General features: G+C 37.7%; 1 protein-coding gene across 11 annotated transcripts in view; it reads right to left on the bottom strand.

The window, feature by feature from the left end:
* The window catches only part of Dock7 (dedicator of cytokinesis 7), a 189,363-nt gene that overhangs the window by 78,746 nt on the left and 95,741 nt on the right, over positions 1-14,876 (bottom strand). For 10 of the 11 annotated variants that reach the window (XR_005974334.1, XR_005974335.1, XM_041651518.1 and 7 more), the window contains exons 16-20: positions 13,342-13,412; positions 9,816-9,954; positions 8,904-9,005; positions 1,885-1,971; positions 584-815 (exon numbers count right to left, since the gene is read on the bottom strand). Coding sequence is in view for 9 of the 11 variants with exons in the window: in XM_041651518.1 (XP_041507452.1) it covers positions 584-815; positions 1,885-1,971; positions 8,904-9,005; positions 9,816-9,954; positions 13,342-13,412 (631 nt within the window). In the remaining 2 variants the exon portion in view is untranslated. Of the gene's footprint in view, positions 1-583; positions 816-1,884; positions 1,972-8,903; positions 9,006-9,815; positions 9,955-13,341; positions 13,413-14,876 lie in introns of those variants that run through there. The other variant, XM_041651527.1, reaches the window with a different exon arrangement.

Here is a 14,876-nt window from a genome sequence, read left to right as displayed (position 1 = left end):
ACTCCCCCCACTTACAAGTGTCCCTAAAAGAACACATATTGTTGTGAACAGACACCTCCCTGGCACCATCAGCTACCAAAAACGTTAATAAAAGAGCAGCTTGTATCTTTTGGGCTCAATTTCTTCCCCAGATTTTATTTGGAAAAGGGTGGAAATGAGAAACAATTCTTTTTTCGGAGTACAAAAGAGAATAAATAGAGTGATTCGGAGAAAAGAGAATAGAGGAAAATGTAGAATGGATACACTGTAAGCTCTATAAAACGCAACAGGATTGCCTATGGACCACTGTTCTTAACAATGAGAACTTAGTAGCAGAGACCAAGCTTTGGACAATGTCTATGAGTATCACATTCATCATAAGTGCTTAATACAACTTTGATGATTGACTATTAACTAAATTTGATAGTTTGATTAAAAGTCTATAAAAATATGTTATCATTTTCTGGCACATATAAGTCAGCAGCACCTTCGTACCTCTTCCCACTGCAAACACGGCAAAGAGAAATCATGTTTGTTTTTTTTTAATTGAAGTTAGAAATGCAAAATTTTAATTTTGTAATTCATCCCAAGTAAACTTAATTACCTATTTGGCCAGCAATCACAGGAGGTCTAACAACTAAAAGTATTAGTTTATCAAGCAGAAGATGAAGAAACCGGACTACTGGTTCCAGCTGTGAGGAATTCAAGGCTGAAATGCTACTCTTCAGTTCATTTTCTAAGTTGTTTTCCATGATCCGCATGTCCCCAATTCGGACTGGGAACATGTGTTCATCCAGAGCATTGACAAGAGCAAAGAATTTGTCAAGGTAAGGATCCTAAAACAAAGAACAAATACAGAGCTAAACAATTCTAACCATGTTAATTATCAAACCCACACGAACTGGAGAACATCAATATTTCATATTAATTGATAATGAAGAAAAGCACATACAAGTATATATAAACAATTATTCCAAACTAATATATGCCTTCTTACTTATCATTCTAAAACAGTCATCTCAAATACCATCAGTTACTCAAGAAATGAATCTTTGAGAGTGATGGAGGATGTCATTTTTTGGAGTTCGATCCTCATGGCAGATACCTTAGTAACCTGCATCTGTTCCAAACTTACTGTCTCTTAGCTCCTAGTCTACCTTCTTTGTTATATCATGCAAGACAGGAGCTAGATCCTTCCACCCATGCTTCTCCCTCATCAGCTGTAGTCTGTGGGGATGATGACATGAAAGACTCATCCTTATTTTTCTAGTGGAGGCTAGACTGCATGGATGTGCACCACACCAAGTTTCTCTGACGCCACAGAAGGCTGAGCTCCATATTCCTACATCAGTATCCTCTCCAGACTCTGTCAGTTGTTAGGAGTTTGCTTCGGACTTCAGGATAATTCTGTCTGCTATTTGTCATTATCATAGAATTCTTTAAACATTCATTTAATAGCAAATCATCTTTAATATTTTAACAAGTCTGTATTTTAAGTGGTCTCCATTCAAATTGCTGGTGAATTTGTGTCCTAACTGAACCTTTATGCTCCTATTCAATGTCCCTCCTTTTCACTACTAACACAGTCCAGAACCTGGAAAAAAGAATCTCTAAAACCTTTCCACATGAGATACCTGGCCTGTCAGAATTAAAATGAGCCAGCAACAGCTTTGCTACTCTGTTTTACCAGAAATGAAGAGAAAGAAAAAGGTCCCTAATTGTTCAAAATACATCAATGGCATTTAAAGGGTAGAGTATTCAATGGTAGTTAATGAAAAAAATGTCTAAATCTATGTTTTTAACTAACATATATTCCTAAAGCCAGGAAAGACAACAGAGCTGACATAAATAACAGGTTCAATTCATTTAAGTGAAATCTGATTATTAAAAAACAGTAAACCTCACTTGTGTATGAATGGATGAAACAGCAACAACTTCAACATTAAATACTCCTTTGTGGTTATCTACCCACTTCATACCAGGTAGAGGAACCTGCAAGAAACCAAGTAAAATAATCACACACTTGTAAATGGATTATGAGCTCATCTAACTAAAGTCTAAACCTAAAGGACTAAAAATCCTGTGAAAATATCTACTTTGATTTATTCTTTGGGAATTCTATACATATATACTATGTATTTTGATTATATCTACCCCCTGTTACCTCTTTCCACCTTTCCCTGGGGCCCTTCAATTCATGCATATATATTGAATTTCTTTTGCTACACACAGCTAAGATCCTGGGTAGAATTAACAAATCGAACATGAAGACTTTGAAAATTGGAATAAAAAACAGATAGGCTGGCAAACTTTGTATACAAGTACTAATAAAGCAAGTTTCTTGTTTCATTTGAGCCTTATATATCCAAGGTTGGGTCTGAGAGAAAGAGACAAAGAGAGAACTCTACTCAATCAGCATTACTGTGAGGTGGTGGAACCTAGGCGACATGTCACTGTGGACATGCTCCAAATATCCCATGTTTCGGTATCCTCCCCAACTCTTCTGCTTCTGTCCCAAGTAAAGAACTCTGCTCTCCCATTCTTAGAATGCCATGATGTTCTGCCGTCTCAAACTTCAGAGCAGTACAGCCACGCAAAGATATTGTAATATTTACTTCTTTTATATTCTTTAAGCTATTTGCCACAATGATATAAAACTTACCCCATGAAAATAATGCTTATGGGTTCATGTATTTAAAGGAAAATAGTTAAGAAATTGAGAAAATGAAGAGTAATAAAGCTAGATTTAAACACACACACATTTTAAGGGCTTTAACAATGATTACCAAGTGAATTAAATAAATAGTTTAGTAGAAAAATTAGTTTCTTAGTACTGAAGCATAGTTACATATAACTTACATTAAGATCTAATAAAACAGTAAAGTTTAAACTCAATAAATGGGCAAGGGCTTTTGATCAATGGCAGTACACTTGTTTAGGATATAAAAATCCTGGGTACAGGAGCACAGACACGGAAAGCAACAATTAATAAATGGAACCTCCTGAAACTGAAAAGCTTCTGTAAAGCAAAGGACACGGTCAACAAGACAAAACAGCGGCCTACAGAATGGGAAAAGATCTTCACCAACTCTACATTGGATATAGGACTGATCTCCAAAATATACAAAGAACTCAAGAAACTTGACATCAAAAGAACAAATAATCCAATTTTAAAAATAGGGTATAGATCTAAACAGAGAACTCTCAATAGACAAATCTCAAAGAGCTGAAAGATACCTAAGGAAATGCTCAACATCTTTAGCCATCAGAAAAATGCAAATCAAAACAACTCTTATACCCCTCAGAATGGCCAAGATCAAAAACACTGATGACAACTTATGCTGGAGAGTATGTAAGATAAGGGGAACACTCTTCCGCTACTGGTAGGAGTGCAAACTTGTACAGCTACTTCGGAAATCAGTATAGCGATATCTCAGAAAATTAGGAAACAATCTACCTCAAGACACAGCAATACCACTTTTGGGTATATACCCGAAGGAGGTTCAATCATACCATAAGGGCATGTGCTCAACTATGTTCATAGTAGCATTATTTGTACTGGCCAGATTTTGGAAACAACCTAGATGTCCCTCAACCAAAGAATAAATAAAGAAAATGTGGCACATTTGCACAATGGAGTACTACTCAGTGGGAAAAAAACAATGGCATCTTGAAATTTGCAGGCAAATGGATGGATCTAGAAAACACCATATTGAGTGAGGTAATGTAGACCCAGAAAAGACAAATATAATATGTACTCATTCATAAATGACATAAAGTAAAGAAAAACCAGCCTATAATCCACAACCCCAGAGAATTAAGACAACAATGAGGACACTAAGAGAGACATATATGGATCTAAATATGAAGGAGAAAAAGACAAAAATCTCCTAAGTAAATTGAGAGCATGGGAATCATGGGAGAGGGTAGAAGGGGAGGGTAAAGGAAGAGGGGAGCAAAGAAAAATGTATAACACAATAAAAATAATAAAAAGGGGGAGGGGAAAGCCCTGGGCACTACACTCAACATAGGAAGGAGGGAATGGAGGGGCACAAGCAGGCAGAAAGGCAGGCTGAATCTCAGACCTATGATCCAAGGTATGGTGGTACATGTCTGTACTAGTAAGGCTAAGGCAAAGGGATCACAAGATGACTGAGGACAGCGTGGACTACATATCAAGATCCTGTCTACCCCTACCACAATCAAAGGAATACAGAGGTTTCTGACTCTATGTATAGAGACTCAAAGCGCATTAGACCTTAGCCAGGAAATAGAGTTCAAGAGAAATCAAGAAAATACAAAATTGCAGTAAACAATTATTATGAGTTTTAAAATCCTTACTTCAGTTATTATAAGCACTGAAACTAACACTATATATGATTCTTAAGGGTTTTTTTTTTTGCAAAATTAGTATTCAAAGCATTAGGCATCATTATATTTTCAAGCAGAATTTGTTTTAGTTGTTCTCCACCTCCCTCCCTTGTATTCGCCCCTCAGTCAGCTCCTTTCTACTTCTGTATGTCTTTCTGTCCACTCCCACACTCCCTCCTGCTCTCCTCACCAATTCTCTTTCCCCTCTGAGGTCTTAAGCTTTAACCTATATTTACTCCCATTGAAATGCACACATGCATATATATTCTAAGCTATCTGCATATCAGAGAGAACACTTGGAGCTTATCTTTCTAAGTTTGGCTTATCTTAAAAAATATGCTTTCCAGAGTCTTTACATTAAGGATATTCCAAGATGGCCTCAAACTACAGATCCTCCTGCCTCTGTCTCCTTCTGCAAATCCTACAGGCCTTGCCACCAGAACTAGCACAGCTATCGGGTGGTCAGAGGTGAGGGTGACCCAACCCTGATGTTATAAGCAAAAGCGAGCAGTCCCCATTATTCGTGAGACATGTAGTATCATGGGCACCCTCCCACCCATAAATGCCAAATGCCTGAGACAGGAGGAAGAGCTGGCCCTGGGGTCATACAGAAGAGCAGGAAGGCTGTTCCTATCCCTTACCAGATACAGCACTCAGGGACAGTGGCCCCTGTAAGCCTGGGTAAGACAATAGAGCTGTCCCTACGGTACTGGTGTAGGAGAGCCAACCCTGAGGCCATGAAAGCAGAACACACACTCCCACCCCCACCCCGCCCCTCATTCATTGTTTCAAGAGGTGAATTAGCCCGGGCAAAACAGAGAATTGGCTGGTGCACCAATCCTATAGCTGCCCAGAATCAGGGTTATGACCTGGCCCACCCAAACATCCAACCCATCTATGATCTGCTGGAGCATGTGAAGGGACCTGTCTGCAGACCCAAAGCTGCAGGACCTCCACAATACAGGATAACAAAGAATATACAAGAAGAGGCCCAGTGAGGGCCCAGCATTGATAGTGTAGTGGAAACCAGATGCCTTGGACCAGACTCTGCAATGAACACTTATAAGTAAAGATATATGAACAAAGGGGTTGACTGTGTGACCCACCGTATCACATTGCAGCTTCTGTGACAGAGATTCTTTATATTTCCCCTTTTTCTCTTAAATTTTGTTTTATTGGGGGGTTTTGCAGGGGTGGAGGGAGAATATGAAAAGATGGGAAAATGAATGGGGATCAAGATACAAGATGTAAAAGACACATAGAATAAGTAAAAAGAAAGTTTAAAAAGCAGGATCTATAGTTGTTTATTATCACACTTTTTTAAAAGTTTAGCATATCATGAATTCTAGCATACGAGGTAGTAGGTTTCACTATAGCACCTTCATATATATATTCCATTACGGAACTTTTATTCTTATTTTTTAATTTATTATTTATTGTTATATGTATGGGTATCTCGCTTGCATGCATGTCTGTGCATCATATGCGCACAGTGCCCATGGAGGCCAGAAGAGCGTCTGATCCCCTGGGACAACAGTTAACTGGCATGTGGGTGCTGAGAATCAATCCTGGGTCCTTTAGAAGAGAGCCACTGCTCTTAACCACTGATCAATCTATTGCTCCAATTCCAGAACTTTTATTCTTGATTCTCGGTTCAGGTATCACTTACGCACACTATGCATTGTTAGCATGTTCTTATATGAACATAAGTACTATAGCTCCTACAAGAAAACCATTGGCTGTCCTTCAGAAACTGATCATGCACATGAAAATTATCTAGTAAAAATAAATCCATAACTTCCACCAAAATACACTTTCTTATAAAAAAAAACTTCCTTTGAAATATGCTTTGTCTAAAACAATAGCAAAAAAAAAAAAGAGTACAAGGTATTTACTCATAGGAAAAAGGCCATGCTTCTGCATAACAGAGCCATATAAACAGCCAGCTGGGAGTAGAAAGCATGTACTTTTGCCATTGATTGTTCATGTTTATCTGTTTCTTGTCTGTACAAGATAGCTTTCATGAGGGTAGGATTCCTGTATTTGCAATGGTACTTAAGTCAGTGGGTGAGCATCTCTGAAATGAACACAGCAATGTTAATGACAATGTCCTTTGCTTTACAGAAGCTTCTTAGTTTCAGGAGGTCCCATTTATTCAGTGTTGCTCCTGTCTGTGTTACGGGGGTTATATGTAGGAAGTGGTCTCCTGTACTCATGTGTTGCAGTCTACTTCCCACTTTCTCCTCTATCAGGTTCAGTGTGGTTGGATTTATATTGAGGTCTTAAATCCATTTGGACTTGAGTTTTGTGCATGGTGATAGATAAGGATCTATTTTCATTCTTCTACAGGTTGACATCCAATTATGTCAGCACCATTTATTGAAGATGATTTCTTTCTTCCATTGTACACTTTTAGCTCCTTTGTTGAAAATCAGGTGTTCATAGGTTTGTGGGTTAATATCCAGGTCTTTGATTCGATTCCATTGGTCAACATCTCTGTTTTTATGCCAATACCAAGCTGTTTTCATTACTGTAGCTCTGTAATAGAGTTTGAAGTCAGGTATGGTAACGCCTCCGCAAGTTCATTTATTGTATAGGATTGTTTTGGCTATCCTGCGTTTTTTGTTTTTCCATATAAAGTTGATCATTGTTCTCTCAAGGTCTGTGAAGAAATTTTGTTGGGATTTTGATGGGGATTGCATTGAATGTATAGATTGCCTTTGGTAGAACTGCCATTTTTACTATGTTGATCCTACCTATCCAAGAGCATGGGAGATCCTTCCATTTTCTGGAGTCCTCTTCAATTTCTTTCTTCAAAGCCTTAAAGTTCTTGTCAAATAGATTTTTCACTTCCTTGGTTAGTGTAACCCCAAGATACTTCATGAATCAGTGTGGCGATTTCTCAGGAAATTCGGGATCAACCTACCCCAAGATCCAGTAATACCACTCTTGGGAATATACCCAAGAGATGCCCAATCATACTACAAAAGCATTTGTTCAACTATGTTCATAGCAGCATTATTTGTAATAGCAAGAACCTGGAAACAACCTAGATGCCCCTCAATGGAAGAATGGATAAAGAAAGTGTGGAATAAATACTGCTCAGCAGTAAAAACTAATGACATCTTGAATTTTGCATGCAAATGGATGGAAATAGAAAACACTATCCTGAATGAGATAACCCAGACCCAAAAAGATGAATATGGTATGTACTCACTCATTACTGGACTCTAGCCATAAACAAAGGACATTAAGCCTATAGTTCACAAGCCTAGAGAACCCAAATAACAAGGTGAACCCAACGAAAAACATATATAGATCCTCCTGGAAATTGGAAGCAAACAAGATCGCTGGGCAAAAGTTGGGAGCATGGGGGTGGGGGTAGGTGTTGGTGTGGGGATGGAAGAGGGGGGAGGAGGAGAGAGAAGGGAGAAGGGGATGGATTAGGGAGACCTTGGGGGAGTGGGATGGTTGAGATGGAGGAAGGGCAGATATGGGTGCAGGGAAGAAGATATTAATTAAGGGAGCCATTTTAGGGTTGGCAAGAGACTTAGCTCTAGAGGGGATCCCAGGTGTCCACAGGGATGTCCCCAGCTAGGTCCTTGAGCAGCAGAGTAGAGGGTGCCTGAACTGGCCCTTGCCCCACTATCACACTGGTGATTATCTCAAATATTACCATAGAATCTTCGTCGGGCGATGGATGGAGATAGAGACAGAGACCCTCATCCATCAGAGCAACGGACTGAGCTCCCAAGGTCCAGTTGAAGAGCAGGAGGGAAAAGATGAGCAAGGAAGTCAGGACCGCAGGGGTTGGTCCACCTACTGAGACAGTATGCCAGTTCTAATGGGAGCTCACCACATCTGGCTGGAACGGGACTGAATGAGCATGTGATCAAACCGGACTCTCTGAATGTGGCTGACAATGGGGGCTGACTGAGAAGCCATTGATAAAGGCACTGGGACTTGTTTCTACTGCATGTACTGGCTTTTTGGGATCCTAGTCTATTTGGATGCAAAGCTTCCAAGGCCTGGATGTAGTGGGAAGGGCCTTGGACTTCCTACAGGAGGGTAAGTGGGGGTACAGGACAAGAATGGAAGGAGGGGAGGAAGTGTAAATTTTTGAATGGAAAAAAAATTAATAAATAAAAATTAAAAAATTAAAAAAAATAAAATGACAGGATCCTTCTAAAAAAAATTAACAAATAATTGAGGATGATACCAATGTTTACTTCTGGCCTAGCTACATACAAATACATGTACATACAAATATACCACACATATATGCACTATGCATCCTGGGCTAGCTTCAAACCTGTGTCAATCCTCCTGTATCAGGAGGATTAAGAGTTAGCTTGCGACTACATCTAGCTAAAAGTGTCAACGTTTTAGAAAGAAAAATTGCTAATTATCAACGAAAAAACATTGCTTCATTACATATGTTCACACAGAAAAAAACAGCAAAGTTTTGTTTGGTAAGCATTGTTATATTTGTTTGGTTCTTTTATCTTTTTTTCTTTCAGTCTGGAGACCTGAACAAGCAGAGATGCACTGACCTCAGGAGAGAGCACTGAATAAGCCTGGGGTGGTTTCTCCAATGAGACTGGTAGGCAGAACTGCCCAGTCTTCAGCCGTCCGTTCTGCAGCATAGGTATCCACTTGAAACGAAAAGAGACACTGTCTGTTTCAGAAATCACTGTGTGGACAGTCTGCTTTAAGAATGTGACACAACCCAAATTTCTCACATATCAACAATGGGCCTTCAGCATTCCATTTCCTGGTGGTATTTAATTAATGAAGGTTCCCAAACTATGACTATTTTAACATGCAATATTTAGTATGGGGCCTTATTATCCAAGGAAGAATCAGTTCTAGAAAAGGCTACAAAATGAATCAATTTAAAAACAGTAGTTGTAAGGGATATAGAGAAACCCATGAATGCTAGGGGGAAAGTAAGAACATAATTTATTTCCTTACAGTGACCATAATTCTTGTCTCAAACATAAGAGACAAAATTACTGAATCAACTATGAATTTCATTTTTTGAGCTGGATAAATTACATAATAAAATTGCATTATGACACCTCATGCTGGCTTTCACTGTGATTTAACCTTGGCAATTTAACCATAATTTAAAAAAAATGTCCAAAGGCTTTAATTTCTTGTTTATGGGTTTCTTTTATTTGTCTTCATTCAAATCATTCTATTAAATCTATTATGTTTATACTGCATTGTTAGGAAAACACTTCGACTCAGAAAACGATCACGTAAACCTTTATGACGTTAACTAGCTAAGGACACCATGAGCATCTGTGATGGGGACGCTTCCTTACAAGTGTGAGTTTAGGCATTACAGATAATCAAACAGGCAGAACTCAAACAACAGAAAACATTCACTGAATACTAAATTTATAAATGTTTTATTATGCATAAGATTCCTTACTATAAACATTAACGGAAAGACTTACTGTGTATCCGACTGGGGTCTCTAGAGGCGTGTTCTGTTTCTGCTGACAGCTAACATGATAAAAGGTAAAGAGCAAGTGGTGATGGTCAGTTAAAGTGGCGGGGAGTTTAACCTTGACTTCTTCATGGAAATCAGGAGACCTTCGTGCAAAAAAATCAAAGAAAAACAAAAAAATCAATAGTCAATAATTTGTTCAAATGAATAATTATTACATTTGCTTATCTGAATGATCTTAAGATTAACTTTTAGGCTCATGCATTATTTTTCTTCTAGTCCAGGATATTTTTTTATTGTTCTTAATTTCTAAATAATTAACTTCTCCTTCCAGATGAGGGAGCTAACACTGTTTCTGAAGTTGTTCATCACATTTTCATTAATAAGCTAAGGCACCCTACTATTAGAGAATTCACTAATAATCACTGCCTAGGTTCTGCGATCTTCTCATGCTGGTGCTGTACTACATTTATGAACCAAATCTGGCGAACACTGCACAGAAAAGTCAAAGGAGTATTGCAGGTATACACTTTCAAGCCATATCACAGGAAAACACCTCCCTTTTGTAGGCGTACAATCATCCTTTGGGAGGGGGTATCTTTAAAGATACCTTAACACTATAAAGTTGGGCTCTCTGTGGAATGTGTTTTCTCAAATGTTCCATCGTTAAAGGAGTAAATGTTAGCAAACAGACTACTGCTGACACAGGAAAACAAAGAAAGTCACAATCAGAGAAAGTCCACAAATTGTACTTATCCAACAGCATAAAAGTGCTCCTAACCATTACACTAATACAGAGAATGCCATGCTGGATGGTCCTGATGCTTCATCTCAACAGGAAGGGTGTGGTCTCAAGGGGCACTTTAATAGAATCATGTTTTTTTTTTTTCATAAAACAAATAAAAAGAACTCAGTGGAGGTATCTCAATTCTCCATTCTTGGCATCTTTCCGAATTATATCAATGGAAATACAGCTAAGTCACATGGTTCCAGACACCTTTAAAATGAAGGTTGTCCTTCCTGTAAGGTAGTTTCTGCCTCAGATATCAATCAGCCAATTTTCTTCCTCTCCAAATAAAGCTCAAAACTACATGAACAGGTGTGGATTTGATCACAGATATATTAAGTGGAACAAGGACTTAATTAATGATAACAAGAAACAGCTAATGCTAGCTGAAAATCTGATGACTGGCTGAACATTTTTAAAGGTGTGTATCTTATTACTAAGTTCACCAATCACTAATGAAATATAAAAACTTAATTTATATTTAAGCAATGTCAGACGATATTGTCATTTTAATTCCACTAGTACTTAATAATAATAATAATGACCCAACCAAACTGAGAAACTTTCAGAAATCGTTATTTTTATAGAAATATATCTCCTGGTATATGGTGTTTGGGTTAATTTCTTTGTGAAATCACATAACAAGCATCTGTAGAAATTACTGATGGTTTCTCATATTTATGCTACATGTTTTTTTTTGTGGTTGTTTTAAAGATAAGACAACAATACCCTTAAAGTCGTATGACTTAGTAGGAATATGAATGGACACAGATGTCAAAAGGTACACTGTAAAACAAGGGTTGGCAAATGGTAACAGGCCAAGCCCAGTTCATTACCTGTTCTACAGAGACTGAAGATAATGAATGGGCTTCATGTTTTTAAATGGTTTTCAAGAATCAAAATAATAACAATAATCATATATTTCTTAATATGAAATTCAAATTTAAGTGTTCATAATAAAGTTTCATTAGGACACAGACACACCATGTTACTGTAACATCACCTACTGACTATGGTGCTTTTGTCCTATAGTGGCAGAATTCATTGGCTGCAAGAGATATGGTATGCGGCCATAGGCTTAGAACATACACTGCCGAGTCCTTTGTAGAAAATGTTTGCTAACTCTTGATGTAAAGTACATAAGGTTAACACTTCAAGAACAAAGTTAAACAAATTATTTCAAGTTTGAGATCAGAATAAGATATTTGATACAGGCCTTAAAAGTATATAGAGTTTAGTAAACACAGTTCTAAGAAAGGTCCAGAAACAGATGGCACAAAAAGCAGAAAGAGTTTTATGACTTAAAATCAGAGAACAGAAGTAAAAGGTAAAAGATGTCTAATTCTGAACCAGAAAAAATAGTGGTATCATCATTGAAAATAAGAGAGTCATGAAGACAAACATGGAAACCAAGAAGGGAGGACACAAAAACCAGTGTCTTGTCCATCAGTGAAAAGATGCTTGAGTACAAATGGTCAGGACTAGAAAGGATTTGGAAGCACTCTGTATAAATGCTCAAGTAGAAGTGCTGTCACTGAATGTAGCAGAAAGACACAGATAGGATCACTCAAGAGGAGTCTAGAGAGACTAAGAATTATGAGCAAAGTTTTCGTATTTTGTGGGAACTGTCTATACTTTAAAAAATCATTATAGATAGAAAATCTCAAGAAGCAGACAGAAACTGAAATGTGTACCAGACAGAGATGAGAAAGAAGGAAGGAGAGTACAAAAGCAGGTGTCATATAAAGCACCAGGGACAGACCAGCATTTGCTATGCGTGAAGATAAGCTTCACTCTGAGTAATAGACGGCACCATGAAACAACTGCGATGAGCAAGAGGCAGGAGCTGACCCGTATTCGGAAGAAGTGGAACAAGACTAGGAGCAGATGTGAGTCACACTGAGCAGGACAGGGGACACTACTGCTGGTGACAGAGAAGGAGAGGCAAACAAGTGCGGAGATAATCTGAGGCAGTGAACAGAGAAGTTACATTGGGCATAAATGTCAAAATATATCTCAAGTTTGACATCCATAATCAGTAAGCTAGAAATTCAGAAGAAAGACAAGCTGCAGGAAACCCCGCAGTTACTGGTTCATGAGGAAAAAAGTACAAAATAAAACCAGATCAAGATGATCACAAGAAGACTGTAAAAAAGAAGCTAACAGGAAATAAACAAATGACTGTAGCCCCAACATGAGATATAACAGCACAGCTCTGCAACAGCCAACACAGCAGGGCAATTTCGTGATTTCCTTCTTAACTACATTCAATAACCACCACCCCTCCCACCCCACACACAAACAGAAAAAAGAAAATAAAAGCTCTCCAAGGTTAGCAATTTCCTATAGAAGTAAAACTGGAGAGCCACTAAAGCAAAGGATGGTGGGATGTTGAACACATCACTACTTCAATGGGCTTGAACACAGTAGAGCTCAACAAAATGAAAAAGTGTCTGAGAAAAATAATAGTCAAAGATCAAAGAATCAGAGGCCAAAATATTAATCAATAACCCTACAGGAAGAAATAGAATTTTTTAAAAAGATGCTTTTATTTTTTATAAAGCATTACATTTGAGACTTTTGCAAAGAAGAACTGTGAATCTACAGACAGAAAATTGTCATTGTGATGTCAGCTGTGAATTTGGCACATTCAGTGCAGCAAAGCATTTGGTAAACATACTAATGTGAGTGCTAACAATGCCACTAAGAAGTGAGTAACTTTGAAAGAAATATTGTAATTCAGTACCTGTTATGATATACTACGGCTGTATAGGCTTCCTTTGAAAACTCTGAACAGCTAGATTTACCAAAGATTACCTGTAACAAATAACAGCATGTTGAAACTTGGTTGTAATAAATGCTGGATGTTTCATATCTATGTAAGAATTTGTATGCTTTAATAACTACTTGAGAAAATGGGCTGAAATGGCCAGTGAAGAACAATGTGCCTACTTCACGATCTTTAAAAGCTTAACTGCTCAACTACAGATTTCTTTTCAGTGACAGACCCATCTGACATTCAACCATTCAGAAAGCTTCTCTAATTACATCTCTGTCTACTGAGTAATAAGATACATTTTTGTCCTCTTCCCCTGCCCCACTTTTTGAGACAGGGCTTCAGTAACCAAGGGTGGCCTCGAACCCCACACGTAGTTGAGGACGGCTTTGACTCCAGCGCTGGGATTTTCGGCTTGTGCCACCACACCTAGCTCTTTGTACCCGGCTTCATGCATGCTAGGCAAGGTTTCTAGCAACTGAACCACAGCATCAGCCCTCTTTCCTTTTTCTTAAAAAAAAAAAAAAAAAAAAAAAAAAAAACTAAATATTCTGGGTATAAGATATCATTTTGAATTTATAATAAGAAAATTACCAAAGCACGGTGGCATAAATATACTTTACAGAGTGGTGGTAAAACATGAGAGCCATTCTCAAGGTCAAATACTGGTTCTTTATAAATGATATAAAAGACTTTTAGGTCATGCTTTTTATCTTTTACATCTTGTACAGCCTGCACAGTACTTCATAAAGGACATGCTCCATTTTGGACTTGTGTATTGTATTATTTTTAAAATTCACCACATTAAAAAAATTCAGGGTACATACACAGAAATCTTAGTGGTAAAACTACTGAGCCAGGAACACAGATTAACTAAAGACTGCTGTCGATGTCACTGGTATGACTACTGTTAACAGTACAGTCAAAAAGCGCCACGGACTGAATGCTGTAAATCTGACTATCTTTACACATGCAGGTCAGTACACGTCTATCATCCAATGGAAACAATTCAGTTTATTCCTTCTGTAAAGGAGGTAATCAGCGTTTGTTTCTTTTTCTGACATTTCAAGCCGGTGCTTCTATTTTAAAGGAACAACAAATACAGTAATTATCCGTTATATAATGTTCCAATTCCTTAGTATGTTTCTTCTTATTTCATTCTTACTTTAATTTGAGATGGGATCCTACTATGTAGCCCAGGTTGGACTTGAATTTGATATATAGCTCAGGCTGGTTTTAAACTCTTGCTCTTCCCATATCAGAACTCCCAAGTATTGGGATTAAAGACATGCACCACCAAACCTAGTTACCTTAATATACTTTTATAAAATTTTATTTTAGTGCCATAATTACAAACTTTTACAGTTTTGTCATTCTAACAATAATATAATCAAAAATTTATATGAACATCCCCTGAAAAGTCATATTTCAAAAACATAAACATATAAATTATGCCCATACATATATACATATATTTTCATAGCATCCATTTACACTAACATAAA

The sequence above is a fragment of the Microtus oregoni genome, unplaced genomic scaffold (genome assembly GCF_018167655.1).
Source record: "Microtus oregoni isolate MIOR12 unplaced genomic scaffold, Mior012 000005F_ref0000423, whole genome shotgun sequence".
NCBI classification, from domain to species: domain Eukaryota; kingdom Metazoa; phylum Chordata; class Mammalia; order Rodentia; family Cricetidae; genus Microtus; species Microtus oregoni.
This window is presented reverse-complemented; position numbering and strand designations above follow the sequence as displayed.